Source organism: Scheffersomyces xylosifermentans (assembly GCF_036884685.1).
Source record: "Scheffersomyces xylosifermentans strain CBS 12540 chromosome Unknown RJT20scaffold_7, whole genome shotgun sequence".
NCBI classification, from domain to species: Eukaryota; Fungi; Ascomycota; class Pichiomycetes; order Serinales; family Debaryomycetaceae; genus Scheffersomyces; species Scheffersomyces xylosifermentans.
In genome coordinates, this window is record NW_027042945.1 from 393578 (window position 1) to 411830 (window position 18253).

At 41.1% G+C, this 18253-nt stretch overlaps 7 protein-coding genes across 7 annotated transcripts; 5 read left to right on the top strand and 2 right to left on the bottom strand. All coding sequences in view use genetic code 12, as the record gives it.

Annotated features, from left to right (window-relative positions):
* Nucleotides 1–1606: 1606 nt before the first annotated feature.
* RJT20DRAFT_148240 (kinase-like domain-containing protein) lies at nt 1607–3027 on the top strand (the record flags this gene model as incomplete). The annotated part of the gene is made up of 3 exons (XM_064918969.1): nt 1607–2180; nt 2282–2722; nt 2780–3027. Exons 1-3 carry the CDS (start codon nt 2042–2044, stop codon nt 3025–3027), a joined length of 828 nt encoding a protein of 275 aa, XP_064772366.1. The 5' UTR covers nt 1607–2041.
* Nucleotides 3028–3213: 186 nt separating this feature from the next.
* RJT20DRAFT_121710 (amino acid permease-domain-containing protein) lies at nt 3214–5095 on the top strand. Its single transcript, XM_064915930.1, has one exon. It carries the CDS (start codon nt 3247–3249, stop codon nt 5059–5061), a length of 1815 nt encoding a protein of 604 aa, XP_064772367.1. The 5' UTR covers nt 3214–3246; the 3' UTR covers nt 5062–5095.
* A 560-nt stretch (nt 5096–5655) lies between these two features.
* On the top strand, nt 5656–7191 carry RJT20DRAFT_57588 (uncharacterized protein). Its single transcript, XM_064920788.1, has 2 exons — nt 5656–5874; nt 5949–7191. The coding sequence occupies exons 1-2, from the start codon at nt 5835–5837 to the stop codon at nt 6785–6787; spliced, it is 879 nt and encodes a 292-aa protein (XP_064772368.1). The 5' UTR covers nt 5656–5834; the 3' UTR covers nt 6788–7191.
* A 1160-nt stretch (nt 7192–8351) lies between these two features.
* FAA2-3 (Faa2-3p) lies at nt 8352–10613 on the top strand (the record flags this gene model as incomplete). The annotated part of the gene is made up of 1 exon (XM_064918863.1): nt 8352–10613. The coding sequence occupies one exon, from the start codon at nt 8352–8354 to the stop codon at nt 10611–10613; it is 2262 nt and encodes a 753-aa protein (XP_064772369.1).
* A 1337-nt stretch (nt 10614–11950) lies between these two features.
* Nucleotides 11951–13683, top strand: RVB2 (RuvB family ATP-dependent DNA helicase reptin). Its single transcript, XM_064917712.1, has 2 exons — nt 11951–11969; nt 12064–13683. Exons 1-2 carry the CDS (start codon nt 11967–11969, stop codon nt 13546–13548), a joined length of 1488 nt encoding a protein of 495 aa, XP_064772370.1. The 5' UTR covers nt 11951–11966; the 3' UTR covers nt 13549–13683.
* Nucleotides 13684–14694, bottom strand: VMA11 (H(+)-transporting V0 sector ATPase subunit c'). Its single transcript, XM_064917713.1, has one exon. It carries the CDS (start codon nt 14469–14471, stop codon nt 13980–13982), a length of 492 nt encoding a protein of 163 aa, XP_064772371.1. The 5' UTR covers nt 14472–14694; the 3' UTR covers nt 13684–13979.
* Nucleotides 14695–15603: 909 nt separating this feature from the next.
* On the bottom strand, nt 15604–17111 carry RJT20DRAFT_57640 (uncharacterized protein). The gene has a single exon (XM_064920789.1). The coding sequence runs from the start codon at nt 16737–16739 to the stop codon at nt 15840–15842; it is 900 nt and encodes a 299-aa protein (XP_064772372.1). The 5' UTR covers nt 16740–17111; the 3' UTR covers nt 15604–15839.
* Nucleotides 17112–18253: the final 1142 nt, after the last annotated feature.

An 18253-nucleotide genomic window follows, 5' to 3' on the forward strand; every position in this document is an offset into this window, starting at 1 on the left:
CCAACTCCACTGTATAGTATGAGCCCGGGCCTATAAAGGGTGATTTGCTATCTGGCAAACAGCTAGCGCCTTATCACCCCCAAATGTTTGGGGAGTCCAAAAAGGCCGACACCGACGCAGGGCCGAAGCTTTTCAATGCACGGATACTAGCCCTTCATATTCGCCTAAACCTGCTCGCATACTACATCTGCGAAATAGAAGATTATGTGTCTCTTCACCACTTGAAGTATCTCCTGCCATTCAACGGAGAGCGTCCCCATGCAATCGGTGTTCCATTCGGGATATGAACGCAAAAAATGGAACAAACCAATGTAGAAACTTTTCTATCTCTGATAACAAATCCCTCCAAAAGTTTTCTTGTGAAGTCTGGACAACTCTACAAGTGCTACTTTCTTGTCTTTCCACGTTCCCGAAGGGCTATCTCTTCAATTATTTCTTGTGCTGCAGGAACTTCTCGCTAAGATAATAGTCAACTAAGCCCGGCAAAAACGCGCGGAATTCTGTTCCTCTTTCCCATTAGTTGGCGGATATATGTGGCCCAGCTCCAGGAACCATATGTGTACTAAGTGTAGACACTTAAATTGACATCAGAGTTATTATTAAAGGTAGAATTTGACCTGCACTGTGGCCGATAACAACTTCCAAGACTTTTTAAGTTGGAAGTATTATTTCATTGGAGGACTTGGTATCAAAGCTGCGGAAGATGTTTGATAGTCGATACGAGCACACGGTGCCCACAAAGAAGGTGTTAATATTGGGCATCTTTTGGGAGTTTGCTTGATTATATCAAGAACCACACCATTTCTTGAAGGAATTTAGACTAGTATTAGCACATGTACAATAAATTGTGGAGCGGCGTACTCTAGAGGCTCCATTTATGTATAGGCGGTTCTGCAGTGGTCATAAATTAATCAAGAAATTAGGGAGGCTTATTTTTTACACTAATTACTCCTAGGCGCTAGTGATACGCAATAATGACACATTATTATCACATCTGCGTGCCAATGTAACAGCATTTGGACAAGTCGTACGAGTTGCTGGTGTGCAAAATTTGCGTTAACTACCGTTCTTTCCGAAGTGTGGTGTTAATAGTGTTGAAGAGGAAGTGTAGAAAACTTGCGTTGACTCCGAAGCCGATGGTTGAATCCGCTTTACTGCAAATCAGATCATTTTATTACAATGAAGACTAAAACTACATTTCTTATCCTGAGTAGAAAACCGAAGGGTCTTGTACCACCTCCAACATGTATTACTTACAGCAGCAGAAGCAGCAGCAGCAGCACCCGCAGAACCAGCAATGCGTACTTATAACATTTGTTCCCCAAGCAATTCAAACTCTTAACAAGCTAATAAAGAAATTGCCTATGATCTCTGAAAAGACTACGAATACGACTACGACTACGACTATAATACTGCCTCACTCGGTATCAGAACACAACCTCCACTACCTACTACTGCTCCCAGACTACTGCTCCTAAGACTACTTCCACACCTTAGACTTCCTCTGCTAGAACCTTCCTGTATAAAAGTCCATCAGTCTCAGAAACCAAATCCGGTCGTGTTTTCGTACCTTTCACATCTCTAATCGCCTGTCCACGTGACCTAAACGAAAAATCGGTTTGATTTCAAATTAATCAAAGAGAACGGTTATACGCGTCTTCCATAAGGGACGAAGTTCCTCTTGGAACCAGGCCATTCATGGAGTATACGCAGCCTACGCAGACGCAGCCGACTCAACCGTTCCGACGCAGGTGCATGACTTGGTGGACGGAGGTTCCAATCGGATTTGCCGGTTGATCTGTACCACTGGCCAGTATTCGTTCTTTGATCTCAATGTGGATAAGGCAACAGTCAATGGCAAGAAAACTTGGCTTGCGGGAAGAAGCCCCGATGTAGACTTCCAGATAACAACATCGCTGCGTCTCTCGAATTGACATTTCAAAATCTGGCTCAATCAAACAGACAAATCACTCTGGATCCAGGATATATCTACAAATGGAACTCATCTCAATAACACACGGTTAGTGAAAGGCTCCTCTACATGTTGAACCAAGGAGATGAGCTTGCCGTAGGAGTGGGGATTCCTAAAGACGTGTTGCGGTTTGTGGTTCTATTTTCAGATCCATATAATCCAGCAAAGCTTCCCAACTCCAACAACAATTCGGTCGTAAAGGACCAAGGTATATTTAAAGACTATATTATCAAAAATGAAACCATCGGGCAAGGTGCATTTGCAACCGTTAAGAAAGCGGTAGAACGGTAACTGGTAAATCTTTTGCAGTCAAAATCATCAACCGACGGAAAGCATTAAATACTGGTGGCGGCGCTATGGTTGGAGTGGATAGAGAGCTTTCCATTCTTCGTAAACTTGACCACCCAAACATTGTCAGCCTCAAAGCCTTCTATGAAGACTTGGACAACTACTACATTGTCATGGAATTAGTCCCTGGTGGAGATTTAATGGACTTCGTAGCGGCTAATGGAGCCATAGGGGAGGATGCTACACAAGTGATAACAAAGCAAATTCTAGAAGGCATAGCATATGTGCACAAATTGGGGATTTCTCATAGAGATCTAAAACCAGACAACATTCTAATTATGCAAGATGATCCTATATTGGTTAAAATAACTGATTTTGGCTTGGCTAAATTTAGTGATAATTCTACATTCATGAAGACATTTTGTGGAACGTTGGCATATGTTGCACCAGAAGTTTTCACAGGTAAGTATGAGCTGTCACAGGGTGACTCATCAAAGCGGAATTATTCTTCATTGGTAGACATATGGTCTCTTGGATGTTTGGTGTATGTGCTTTTGACGTCACACTTGCCATTTAACGGTAATACCCATGCCCAGATGTTTCAGAAAATCAAGAAAGGAGAATTTCACGAAGCTCCATTAAACTCATTGTACGATTTTGAGACCGAGATTGGCAAGAGAATTCCCAAAAAGATTCACTGGGCAAAGACAAGAGACGTTGCCGACCAATTGGTCGGTAGGTCCAGAATCACCAGAGCCCCAGCATGATTAAATACGTTCTTTCTTTCCTTTGTACTTGACATACCTTATTTATAAATTATACACATCTTATTGATTTTTTGCTGTTGATGAATGTGATTGTGAATGTGATTGTAATCTTCTTATTGTTCGTTAAAAATGGCTGCGAAATTTATTGTGAGCGTTTAATTTATAACCGATTTTTGCAGCCGCCAGTAGAACCGTTAAACTTGTATATTCATACACAATATGGGTCTATTTGACATGCCAAGTGCCAGTGAGATCCAAATTCTGTTGGTTCGACTTGATACGCCTATATTGCGTCAAGCAGAAGATGTTCCGCCGCCACTGTATTCAAGTGTTCCTAAGAAGAGCTTATACACAAAAGTCATTCATTCATTTAAGCAAAGATGCCAGAATAGCTCAGAAACCACTTCAATGTTAAGTCCAGAGCTTGGCAAATTCTCTATGCAATATATAGCTTTCGGTGGTTGTGTTGGAACTGGGTTGTTTGTTGCTTCTTCTAATTCAATCGCTTGTGGTCCTGGTCCGATGTTAGTGGCATATGCTGTGATTTCATTACTCATATTTTGTATGTGTCAAGCTTTGGGAGAACTTACAGTAGCCATGCCAGTAAGGGGCGGGTTCGTTGGTTATTCCTCTAAATTAGTTGACAAAAGTTGGGGCTTCACCATGGCTTGGAACTACTGCTTACAGTGGATGTGCTTGCTTCCAATGGAGTTGGTTGCAGCGTGTATGACTTTCCACTTTTGGCCAGAGGTTTCCACGGTCTACCCTGACTGGGCCATTATTAGCAGTTTCTTGCTAGTCATTATCATCATTAACATGTTAAGTGTGAGGTACTACGGATACTTCGAAATCATCTGTTCATTAATTAAGGTGGTATCTGTGTTCATTTTCAGTTACATGGCATTGCTCATTGATTGGGGAGCGTTTGGTACTCCTATAGGATTCAAATACTGGTTCAATCCAGGCATGGTTTCACCGGATGGTTGGATCAGTGGAACTCTTAAAAGTTCTTTGGCAGTTGCATTTAGTTTTGCTGGGACTGAATTGATAGGAGTACTGGCTACTGAGTCGAAAGAACCACCTGAGAAGGCGATTCCTATGTCTCTCAAAGCAGTAATCTGGAAGATTGTGTTGATCTACCTTTTCACTCCCTTTGTTTTGACTTTGGTGGTTCCATTCAATCATCCCTTGTTGATTCGATCAACCTCAACAGGTATTAATGTGTCACCCTTTGTATTGGCCATGGAGTATTTCGAAACAAATGTCTTGGCAAGCGTTATCAATGCCGTTATTCTTGTTGCTATTATTTCGGTAGCAAATAGCTCCATTTATGCCAGTTCCAGAAGTATATTGGCTCTTGCCGATAATAGCCAAGCTCCCAAATTCTTGAAATACCTTGATAAGAAGAAGCGGCCACTTCTTGCTAATTTGGTGGCCATTTCCTTTGGATTGTTGGCATACTTGTCACTCTTATTTCCTAGAGGAAGTGAACAGATATTCATGTGGTTGGTATCATTGCTGGGAGTGTCAATTCTATTTTCCTATATGACAATTTGCATTTGCCATATTCGATTTAGAAGAGCGTTGGCTTTCTATAACATCAGCACTGATCAGTTACAATTCAAAGCGTGTACGGGAGTTTATGGATCGGTATATGGAGTTATACTTTGTTTTATCCTTGGATTATGCCAGGTATATTCCGGGATATATAAAGGTGGTAGTATATACGAAAAGCTCCAGCTGAGTGTGGGACTTGGAGCACTTGCTCTTGTATACATTGTCCATAAGGTGGTTATGATGATTCGCAGTCAAACATGGAAAACGGAGATTCTTGTGCCTTACGATAAGATCGACATACTCCAGGGTAAGTTTAAGGAGGTGGAATTAGCTAAATCGGGGGGAACTGAGAGGAGCTCAGTGGCTGCTAATAGTGGAGTCAGCAATGGAAGCGGACGGAGAAGTGGTGAAGAACGAAGTGAAGGTGTGAGTAGAGGCGAAGTAATATGGTCTTATGTAGCTAGGTATTTCAAGTGAAATTGACTTCATGACTTTTTCATAAGGATAGTACATGTTATTTCTGTTTAATAGAATGAAAACTTCAACAATTAAAACAAAAACATAGAACTAGTTGATATGGGGATTGCAACTGATATATAATTCCATAAAGCCTCCGTCTATAAACCCAACGGCACAATGTCCTATTCCATTGAGAATGACTCCACTAAATAAAACCAAAGCAAGTTTCTCAGAAGCCACATGGAAGGCCAATCTGACCAATATCTCCACTAGATCCAATTCTCACCATCTCCCCGTCCTACCTCCCCTTCACTACATCCACCCATTTGCAACCACCACCACCATCATCATCATCATCTGCCCATTTTTTGCAATGCTCGTTTGCGACACTTCGTCCCAAAACGGAAAATGCGTTTTTGTATGTGATGAGTGAAAAGTGTGGAAAGACAAGGAGGAAAGAGAAGGAGCAAAGAAGAAGTGGTAAGAGGAGTAAGATAAGGAATAAGATAAGGAATAGGAAGTGGACGAAGAGAGAGATAAAGAGAAAGAGTACTTATATTGCTTTGTATAATTTGTAGAAGACAGTATAAGATTCTTTGCTTCAAGTAGTATTAATAGTCGTCGTCAAACTAAATAGTAACAGTGGTTTAAGACGTTGCGTTGCAGACATTGAAGACGCTGAAAAATTGGAAGGCTGTTTGATTGGCTTCTTGAATTGGGTTGTTAAATAAGTCAGTTGGTTTATAGGAACTAGTAGATAGAGTAACGACAGTAAAGCGTAGACCACAACAATGGAGTACATTCACAATGAGTTTGGACAGGCGAGTAAAGGTACGTTTCTGATTCTATTTGTAATGTTTTGGAAGAGTATATTTCAAACAGTGAAATACTAACAAATTGTCTAGAACTCCACCGGAGTATCGTAGAATGCCAGGAACAAACACAACTAGCAAGTTTAAAGGCTCAATTGCTAGAGTTGAATAAGAAAGTACAGAGTTTGATAGCAGATATACCGAATTATGATAGAAAACGCGTCATTGAGTCGGTAGAGGCGCTATTCAAGTACATGGAGTTGAAGAATATCCAATTGAACGGGTCAAATCGATTCAAGTTTCAAGGTTTTCCGATCCCGTCGACATTCATGGCCGAGAAAGAGACATCGAAACCCATAGTTCTGAATGCCACTTCTTCCATTCAAGGAGACGGCACTCAATTGCATACTCCAGGAAAGGGCGTAGCATCTTATAACGATCTAAAGAATGTTAAAATCAGTCTTGACAACGAGAGCACGGGCCATGTGCTTCTAACAAACGTCAAATCTAGTGCTGTAATCTGTGGACAAGCATCTTCAATTCACATCAAAAGTGGATCCACCAGTGTACTTGATTTAGTAGTAAACGGACCTGTTTTCATTCATGATTTGGACCGTGTGATTCTTAACGTACGATGCCATCAGTTAAGACTACACAACGTGCAAAATTCGGTTATTCAAGTGGCTGGGCTAGCTAATAATAGAGTTATCATAGAGGACTGTAACGATTTACGAATTGGGGCTTTGGAGAACCATACGGAGATCGAAGTCGACGACTTCAACTGGCCTACCAAGGCTGTGAAAAATCCCCATTACCATTTATTGAATGCTCCAGTCAGCATATCGTGGGTGAACGACCTCGAATACGGGGAAATCGGGCACTCTATCGAGGAAATAATTCCAAAGACGTTAGAGAAGACAAGCTCGGCATGAGACGATGAGGCTGAAGAGATCCCTTAATAGTGATTTAAAACAATACAGAAAATATTAAATTATAACATCTTTGATGATGGATAATTGCCGAGAGATGAATTCGACTAGCCGAGAGTAACTTTGGAGGGTTTCTAGAAGTTTACATCAAAAATCAGCAAGAGTAACTACTACAGGAATTCATACCAAGCGGATCTGTAACTTCGGAGAAACTTGACTTCGAGGAATAGACCTACCAAACCCAAACCGAAACTTCTCATAAAGAGCACTTAACTATGGAGAGAAAGCACTGGGAGTAAACCATGGGGAGGCCCTGGTAGTGCCGTACTAACAAAAAGACTAGTTATGGAGATTTTGGAGTAAAATGATTTTACTTATGAAACACACTCAAGTAGAGCAATGGAGAGTATTTAATGGTGCTGAAATATACGATATTAAAGAGGAAATTAGAGTTGATAAATGGTAATACATAACAGCGGAGAAGCATAACTATGTACATCGTTAACTTTGCACATCCTCAACTATGGCCATAAATATTAACTATGGACATTAATGTTAACTATGGACATTAACTATGTACATTATTGTTGAATATGGGGTGGCCTCACTTAAAACCCTTAACTATGGAGTTTACACTATTCTATCACCTTAAATTCAAGAACTCCACTGAGACGTTTCTCCGCCGCCGCCAGGACTTAAGATAAAAACAACAGCTCGGAAAAATGGAGATCACTAGACCCCCCAGTAGAGACAAACTTACGAATTGCCTAAACTTTTTAGCTTAAGCTCCTACGAAGTATAATTCACCAACTACACCACCTTCTTCATAACAGAATTCGGTTCCAATGGCCCGGCATCATCCACCATTACCACCAACACTATAACCACCACTACAACCACCACTACAACCACCACCACTAACACCACTCTCATTTCTACCGACACTCCGACACACCGACACTCCGACATCTTCCTTCATCCGACACCTTCCCTCATCCCATTCCTTCCGCATCACCTCCTAAGAACCTTCCCCCATCCCAACCTATAAAGGGTATATACCCGATACTCGATTACGAATAAGGAAATAAGTGAAAGCTCGCTTCGCTGCCTCGGAATTCGGTGCCTTCTCTTGCCGTCAGTACTGCGGCATGGATGTACTGTCGGTCTTCTTTCGGCATCCCGCTAGTCGCACCCTTACGTAAGCCGGATAACCTTAGTCAGAAAGGGCAGATACCCCACATTTCCCGAGTGGCTTCGGTATTTCACGTAGATGGAGTCGCTAAAGGGAAGTAGGAGTAGACAGGATGTTGTTTATATTTAAAGAGGAGTTCTCCGCGGTGGTTGGAGTTGTTTTGGGTGAAAAATTCCAGTAAAAACCGGATAATTGGTGGTAGCAAGAGTAATTTTTCACTTTGTTAATTTTTCAGTGGTATAGTCACCAATAGTAGTGGTGATAGCAGTGTATTAGTGAATTTTTGACTTTCACTTCGAGGAGATCAGTTTAATTTGCTTTGCATTTAGGTTTGATCTCAGTTCGAAGTTACAGATCAAGAAAATTTTCCGGAAAATGTCTCCACAATCAGTCGCTTCGTTGAACCCAGGAAGAGGTTATGGAGGTGATGATACTCCCTACGTGATAGTTCCTAATCACAATGGGAAGTCATCCTCCGAGTTGATAGAAGAGATTCTCCCATTACCTCAGAAGTACATTCAGGATGCCGTTCTTGTTCCAAACACAGAAAAACCGGGGTTTAGCGGTATCTACAGAAGCAAAGCATACCCTAACGGGACCAAATACTCCGCAGCAGCTGATTTGAACACATACCATACCTATTTCGATGCCGCTAGTAAGCGTTACTCTAGCCTTCCGTGCCTTGCCTACAGAAAGTATGATTATATTAAGAAGGTTTCGGAACCAGAATACACCACGATCTCATACGGCGAGGTGAGCCAGTTGAAGAAAGAATTGGGATCGGGTATCTTATATTCGCTTCATAACAGTCCTTACAAGGACTCGGCGAAATACGAATGTCATGCTAAAATCGATAACCACAGAGCCAATTTTAGAAGCTACAACAAGGACAATTATTCTTTTATATTGTCAATTTTCTCTTCAAACAGATGGGAATGGGTACTTACAGACCTCATGTGCTCGTCATACTCGATAACGAACACTGCTTTATATGACACTTTGGGTCCTAAGACTTCAGAGTACATCTTAGAATTGACCCAGTCACCAATTATCGTCGCATCGAAGAACCACGTGAAGAACTTGATCGAGTTGAAGAATAAGAATCCAGAAGCCTTGGGACATGTCATTTCTATAGTCTCTATTGATCCATTGCTTCCTGGGGATTCTTTCTTGGTGAATTTTGCCCATCAAAACAAGATATCGTTGTTCGATTTCGATCAGATCATCAAACTTGGACGTATCTTCCCTACAGAAGAATTGCCTCCTCATACAGAAACTTTATTCACTATCAGTTTCACATCTGGTACCACTGGTGCCAACCCAAAGGGTGTCATGTTGTTGCAAAGAACTGCAGCAGCAGCTATAACATGCTTCTTAACGCAAGTAGAGCACAAAGTTGGTTGGAAGTCCTTCTGTTTCCTTCCCTTGGCCCATATCTTTGAGAGACAAACAACTGGTTATAGTTTGGCATACGGTGCATGTATTGGATTCCCACAGCATGGAGGAAGTCCGTTGACCCTCATTGAAGATTTAAGGCTTTGGAAGCCCAATATCATGTCCAATGTTCCTAGAGTTTTCACTAAGTTAGAGGCTGCCATTAAGAATGCTACCATCGACTCTGACTCTAAATTGAAGAGATCAATATTCGGAAAGATTTTCGAATACAAAATGGAAGCCCAAAGCAAACATGATGGTGCCAATGGTGCCCACTTCGTATACGATACTGTGTTTCTTTCCAAATTACGGAGTTCTTTGGGCTTTGATAACATGAATGTTGTGATTACCGGATCTGCTCCTATTTCTGCCAATTCAGTCAAGTTCTTGAGAGCTGCTCTTAACGTGGGCTTTTCGCAAGGTTACGGTATGACAGAGACATATGGAGGTTTTGTTGTATCGATTCCATTTGAAGCTACTCCTGGTTCTTGTGGAGGATGTGGTATGACAATGGAAATGAGATTGAGAGAACTTCCAGGTATGGGTTATCTGGCAAATGATGAGGGTGGACCTCGTGGTGAGTTGTTATTGAGAGGCCCACAAATCTTCCCTGGGTACTTCAGGAACGAGGAAGAGACAAACAAGTCATTTGATGAAGATGGATGGTTCTACACTGGAGATGTTGCACGTGTTAACAGTGAAAATGGAAGACTCTATATCGTTGATCGTGTTAAGAACTTTTTCAAGTTGGCTCAAGGTGAATATGTTACACCAGAGAAAGTGGAGAACCTTTACTTGTCTTCCAACCCAATCATGACACAATGCTACACTCATGGTGACTCTTTGAAGCATTATTTAGTTGGTGTTGTTGGCCTTGACCAGCAGTTGATTGCGCAATTCTTGGTAGAAAAGTGCAAGATAGACGCCTCCTATCTACAAACGCCAGAAGATATTTTGAGACACTGTAACAGGGTTGATGTTAGAAAGCAGATTTTGGTTTACTTGAATAGTAACATTCAGTCCAAATTGCAGGGTTTTGAGAAATTGCATAACATTTACATTGAGTTTGAGCCATTGAGAGTTGATAGAGACGTGGTGACTCCAACAATGAAGTTGAAGAGAGCAATTGCATCGAAGTACTTTGGGGATCAAATCGACCAGATGTACGAGGAGGGTTCCTTGATTAAGAATGACAAGTTGTGATCTTGGGGAAATCTGCTTTAAGTATTTGCCTATGATTTTCTTCTTCTTTTGTGACTATTAATCTTATTATTATAATTCCTTTGTTTGAGTTTTGGTACTACTGCATTATTGGGTAGGTGAGTGTATCACGGCCTATATATATATATTTGTGTTTAACATGGTGAATCATTGATAAAAGTGTAGATGCAGAGAGTAGAAAGGAAGTCGAAAGATCGAAATTATTGAAAGTTTCTCGAGTGCCGATATAAATCTTGGTTTGTGTCAACGATGCCTTCTTTAGATTTGCTTTGGTTTACAAGAGAGTTATTCTAGAGTTGTAGTTGTTTTGTTAGTAGATTTTGCAGCAAGTACTGGATTTTGCAATCTTTTTCATTAGGTGCTGGGAGTGGTAGGTTTCTGGAGAAGTAACCAATGGAAAAGTTCAGCCTAAGTCATATTCTCCACTTGAATGAGGATCTATCCTCTTCAATTCCAACCGGTTTACTTTGCCTCAAAATTAGATTACATGGCAATAAGCAAATAACTAATAGGTATATACCTTTCGGCGCTACCAATTGATTATGTTGCATTTTGTTTCGTCGCATTTTGATTTTATCATTCGTTACCGACAAGAGACTTCGACAAGAGACTTCGATTTTGTTCCGTCAATCGATTTGTTATCATTTTTCGTCGCTGTTTTATTGTTTTTGTCACTGTTTTGTTTGTCGCTATTCACAGTTTCTCACTAAAACTTATCACCTCACTAAAACTTTTCATCTCTCAATAGTCTTCCTCACTAATCTCACTAATCCTTCTCATCAAACAGTTATCTTCATCGTCCTCACTAAGCACTTATTCAATTCTTTAATCGCCATCACTTATCTGCTTGACTACTCTCTCTTGCTAATCTTCCTTACCTCACTAATTTTCATCACTGAACACTTCTCATCTCTCGTTAACACTCATCTCTCACCAATCATCTCACCAACCACCCACGACACACTCTCACACTCCCTCATTAATATCAATGATCTCACAAAAACTTCTCACTAATCTCACTAATCCTCACCAACAACCCTCACTAATCTCCCAGGACACTCTTTCTAATCACTCATCCTCCTAAGTAATCCTCCCTCACTCTCCCCCACTAAACAACATCTTCCTCGTTAATGAACTTCTCACTACCTACCACCACCTCACTACCACCACCACGACACTCTCCACTCCTCGCCTCACCTCTCCTCCTCTCCCTCACTAAAATGTCGCGTTTCCATTTTCCATGTCGCACACTTTTCCTCTGTGAAATATTTCACTTCAAAAGACTCTTTGATACCATCGAGTTCTTCTTGTAAATCACCATTCATTTCACACATTATGGTATGTAACACGGTGCGAATTGCACAGTTGAACTCCCAGAGACTTCTACTTCTGGATGATGTCGAAAAAAATCCCGTACTAACCCCGTTTCTAGGCTTCCACACCCACTATCTCTACCAAGGTCCAGTCCAAAGATTTGAACGGCTTATCACTCATTGCCGCCCATTCACATATCTCGGGACTCGGCTTGGATGAAAACTTGAGACCAAAGGAATCCGCAGACGGTATGGTCGGCCAATTGAAGGCCAGAAAGGCCGCCGGTGTGATCTTGAAGATGATCCAGGCCGGTAAGATCGCTGGCCGTGCTGTGCTCATTGCTGGTCCGCCCTCAACTGGTAAAACCGCCATTGCTATGGGTTTATCGCAGAGTTTGGGATCTGAAGTTCCCTTCACAGCTATAGCTGGATCTGAAGTGTTTTCGTTGGAATTGTCAAAGACTGAATCGTTGATTCAAGCGTTCCGTAAGTCCATTGGAATCAAGATCAAAGAAGAAACTGAGATCATCGAAGGTGAAGTCGTGGAAATTCAGATCGACAGATCCATCACTGGAGGACACAAACAAGGTAAGTTGACCATCAAGACTACCGATATGGAAACTATCTACGAATTGGGTAACAAGATGATCGAAGGCTTGACCAAGGAAAAGGTATTAGCAGGAGATGTTATCTCCATCGACAAAGCCAGTGGAAAGATCACTAAGCTTGGAAAGTCTTTCACCAGAGCCAGAGATTACGACGCTATGGGACCAGAAACCAAGTTTGTTCAGTGCCCAGAAGGCGAATTGCAGAAGAGAAAGGAAGTGGTCCACACAGTGTCATTACATGAAATAGACGTGATAAACTCCAGACAACAGGGATTCTTGGCTCTTTTCTCTGGTGACACTGGTGAGATCAGATCGGAAGTTCGTGACCAAATCAACACCAAGGTTGCCGAATGGAAGGAGGAAGGAAAGGCCGACATCGTTCCTGGTGTTCTTTTCATTGATGAGGTCCATATGTTGGACATTGAGTGTTTCTCGTTCATAAATAGAGCATTGGAAGACGACTTTGCTCCTATTGTCATCATGGCTACAAACAGAGGTATCTCCAAGACCCGTGGTACCAACTACAAGTCGCCACATGGATTGCCTGTAGATTTATTAGACAGATCCATTATCATCCACACTTCTTCATACAGTGCTGACGAGATCAGAACCATTCTTTCTATAAGAGCAAGTGAGGAGGAAGTAGAATTGACTGGTGATGCCTTGGCTCTTTTGACAAAGATTGGACAAGAAACCAGTTTGAGATACGCAGCCAACTTGATCGCAGTTTCTCAGCAGATTGCATTGAAGAGAAGAAGCTCGTCTGTTGAGCTTCCAGACATCAAGAGAGCCTACATGTTGTTCTTGGATTCCGACAGATCTGTACAATACTTGGAAGAGTATCCTAACCAGTTTATTGACAACTCTGGTAATGTGACTCTTGGACAAGCTGAGGAACCAAAGGTGGAGAATGACGCTTCAACAACCAACAACAGCACTGCTGCTGTTACTCCAGTCGTGCCTTCAGCTGATGATGACAAGATGGAGACCGATTAATCGCTAAACCTGATTAGATTTGTATTTTATAGTTCTCTCTGGACGACTCCGTCGTGTCTAGACGATGTATTAGTTCAGCTCGTAAGTCATTGTACTTCAAAAGTTCCTGTTCTACGTAATAAAGACTAGCAACGAATTTTTTATTGCAAACTGATAAATAAAGTGTATACTATGAGTAATAAAGTGAAGTAAAATGAGTAGATGGAGGTAAAGCAGGGTTGTGGTGAATGAAAAGTGATCCATGTGATTTAGAGTTCAATTGGGTGGGGTAACAAAGACTCCATTGGATGAACTTCGTGGTGTGTTTAATTGAACATTATTGTTGTCTTTTCACTTGTAATTGAGTTAGATTGGTGGTCTATTCGACTGTTCTGACGATTCTTAAGAGGAGTTATTCACCTAGTGGAGCTTCTGACCCCATTGAATGTGTTTTAACCGCTTCCTTTGGTGTTCAAGATCAAGGCAATGATCATACCGTACAATCCCAAGACTTCGGCGAAAATCAAAATCAACACGATACCGACGAACAATTTGGGCTGGTGCATATATTGTCTGACACCTTCGTCACCGACAATTCCAATGGCATAGCCAGAGGACAAGCAGGCGAATCCCACGGATAAACCACAAGCCAAATGCATGATACCGTTGAAGAGGGAGTAGTTTTCATCTGGAGACAAGCCCCCGGCGATCAAAACCGCCACCACCAACCCGTACACGGACAAGATACCCGACATGACCACGGGGATCAACGATTTCATGATCAATTCCGGCTTGAACGTACCGATACCAGAGATACCGATACCAGACTTGGCTGTCCCGATGGCAGCACCAGCACAGGAGAAGATCATGGCGGAAGCGCAGCCAGCGAACCCGAGAAAGGGCGCAAACGCTGGGGCGTAGACGTCTCCTGTTATCCCGGACATGTTGTAGTATGAAGTGAATAGCAACAGGCGACCGTGAGAAAGAAACAGGGAAAGAAAGAAGTAACCATCAATTTACTGTGAACGACGTTATCACTGGAAATTGAAACGAGAGTGAAATGTCGCGTGTCGTGAGGAGGGTGAGGGTGGTGAGTGTTTGTATGGACATTTATGTGCGTTTTAGACATTATGGACATTTATTATGGACATTATGGACATTGGGACATTTATAGGCTTTTATAGACTATGGACATGGACTGGACATTTATGGAACTATGGAACTATGGACTATGGACATTTATAGACATTTATGGATTTATGGACATTATGGACATTTATGTTTGTAGGTAAGGAAGAGAGTGGTAGAAGAGAGTGGTAGTCAACGGATGGATGAGACGGGGGAAGGGTAAGATGAAGAGGGAGGTGAATAGAGTGGGTGCTACACGGTGGGTGATACACTCTGATATTATTGAATTTAGTTTTGGTTGGTGGGAGGAGCTTTCAGTGGTTGGGGTCTGTCTATGGATGTTATCTGTATGTATGTAAAGTATGTATATATATGAATGTATGGTACGGTATGGTATGTATGGATGTATGGATGTTCAGATGTATGGCCATTTCATATGGTAGCGTCGATTTCCCAGAAGTATAGGAACATTGTGAACATAGTGCATGCCTTTTCATCTCTCAGTAGCTGTAAATTCAAGTACTCTACTTTTAGTAACAAGTGTGGTTGATGCAAAGGTAGAGATAAGAGAGATACTCCAAAAAGATGGAATGGTTGAAGTAACATAATTGTAATAACAGATCGTCAAAACAAGGTAAGGCTACCACACTGAGTAGACTTGTATGTATGTGCACAGCACTCTCTAACAATATTTGCAGCCTCCTTGACAAGAATTCGCTTGCTTTTGAAGACAAGGTCTAATATGGAGTACAGAGACTTCTAGACTTCACGTTTTCCAGCTGGCTGCTCATTCAATCGTGCACAATTCTTATTATGGGCTCTCAAATATGAAGTATTCCAATCTGTATCAATTAAAAGTTGCAAAATGATGAAAAAAATGCTGTATGATTATATGCTATAAAACGGAGAAGTAAAGAGGGAGATATTTACAAACGGAGTTTACCAAATGTAATCATATGCCCCATCTGTGAAAATCTTCTCCCATTCTCTAAACTTCACGTAAATTTCTGGAAGAAGATTTAGAAATTTGTTTTGATAAATTATTCTAATTCTCTTATATTTGAAATATTAAAATATACAATGTATATTTTCGAAATTCCTCATCACTATGAATCTATTCTGCAAGCCGACTGTTTTGAATAAAACCATAAGCACCGTATTGCCAAGTCGTTTTTCTAGCGACATCAGTCAAACGACCTCCATATGTCATTCCAGTCTCTCCATTTACTGTAGTCAGTGTCGTCGTACGTGTACTGCTTGTAGGCGCATTTCATTCTGTTATTATCATTTATACTCCCTAAGAAGGCGTGGTATTGGTAATGTGCCCTATTATCAGCATCGTACTCACTATATTGGTCAGCAAAGTAGTCTATAGATCCGGTGATCGGAATGCCAGCTCCATATTGACATTCCAATACAATTGAGCCCTTGCCTTTGATGTACAACCAGCTCAATAACCCATCTCTCTTAGTTTTATCGTCTCTTGTCATAGGAGTTATGCTCCACCCGTTGTCTGGCGACATCTCGACCACCATTACAGGTTTAGTAGAGTTACTTTCTAACCCTACAAGGGCAATGGTCGACTCTCCCTCGAGTAGTGATGTCAAGTTTCTGACTGGATACATCCAATCACTCCCACCTGCTTTGAAGTTTATCATATCACCTACTTCGCCGTCCCGTTTCTGGATACCGTTGCTTCCAATAGTGAAATTTGTGACGACAGTCATCAAAATATTACCTGAACTTATGACACAGTCGTTCTTGCCTGTATCAATGTTGCTTCGTTTAAACCACCCAGTTATTTGGCCTAAAGCTGCGAGACCTATACCGAATCTTACACATTCAGCCTGTACTAAAGCGAAGCAGTCTAGATCGCGGTTGGTGTTCACACCGTCATGTCGTCTGCAAGCACGCCAAATGTCCCTATACTTGTCAGCTCTCAGCGCTACACCACTAAACACTAGTAATACACCTTGACTTGTAGTCACAGACCCCGCAAACCACTCCTTCCAAGAAGGATCAGCACCAACCACACACACAAAAAGACTGATTAGGAGTATGTATATATAAAGCTTGAATAACATGCTGAGCTCAATTGCAAAATATAAACTGATATGATTATGAGCAGCAGATTGATATCTTTATATACCCAGTGGTCATTGCCTCAGTGACTACTGGCATCTCTAATCTAGTTATTTAAACATGAATTGCGTATCTACCTGCTTCACTCTGTTTGCCGTGTATGTCTTCTCAATCCCGTAGATCGTTTCAAGAAGAGTCAATAATTGGCATCATTTTGAGACGTACACTTACTGACGTCCGTCAACTTGTCTTGGCAAAATATCTTGGCTGCGCAATTTTTCGCAATTCCACTGGAATGGTACATGACAGCAACAATAGGCTTTAGTAGAATGTTCGTGGAACACTTGCTTTTATTACTACATTACATTACATGAATGTCCCTCCACTCCTAAACAGAGAATGCCATTGTCATAAATATTAGTTTCCACTCTAGAATATTTCCTGTTGGGTTTCATTGGCGGTGTCAGTAATAGATTATGTTCCTTAACTAATATGACTACTTCAGTCAGAGGCGAGTGGATGCATGTTTAGGTCTAGCGGTTACAAGAATTTACCGAGATCAAACTAAGAAGTTGTGATCGATCAATTAGATGATGATGGAACTAAAATGGATATGGAAATTGAAGAAGAATCCATAAATAGAAACTCCCATGCTCGCAGAAATTACGATAACTACAGCTTTTGGGAAGAGTCTATGAAGAAGGATTTAAGGTCGAGAGCAGTGAAACTTTCTCTTATTCCATTGCAAGCTGTTAACACAAAAAAACTGTTAACACATTTTTTATTAAAAAGAAAATACATTAGAATTTCAAAATAAGCCATTTTCTCTGGGGAAGTATTTTCTAGCTAAAACTCGTACCCTCTTTAACAAGAATACAGTTGGTGCCAACTTCATAGTAAGGCGCATAGCGAGTTTTGGACTCAGCACCAGCTGCGAAAAACTATCACAAAAGAATACTATCACGATTCCTACTAGAGAAAACAAAAATAAATACACCGCCGTAAACGAACCCATCAGGAAATTTACAAGGGTTGAAATTAATGTATATGACAATGGCATTCTCTGATTAGGTGTGGAGGAACATTCATGTAATGTAATATACCAATAAAAGCAAGGGTTCCATGAACTGTCTACGTTTGCAACCACATTTTAAATCTTTCTTAAATTTTACTTGTCTTCAATTGGGAAGAATATTCTAACTATTCGAAGAAGAATAGAAGTATCTAGAACGTATATAATTCATTTTGCATGTCCCATTCCTATAGCAAATAAAATTTGTTCTGTAATACTTTAAACGTCGACCAGGTGGAAATATCACTACTTCATTGGGGGCTAGAGAACCGCAATATTCTTAAGGTGGTTGCAAATTTTTGCTTGAAAAATACCCATAGAGTACATAGACAGAACTTAGCTTCTCAGTTGTCTTCAGGCTAACAACTGGATGTGATTTTTTCTAAAATTGGGGTTCATTTTGCACTCGTATTACTCTCTTGGATACAGATTTTACATAGTTAC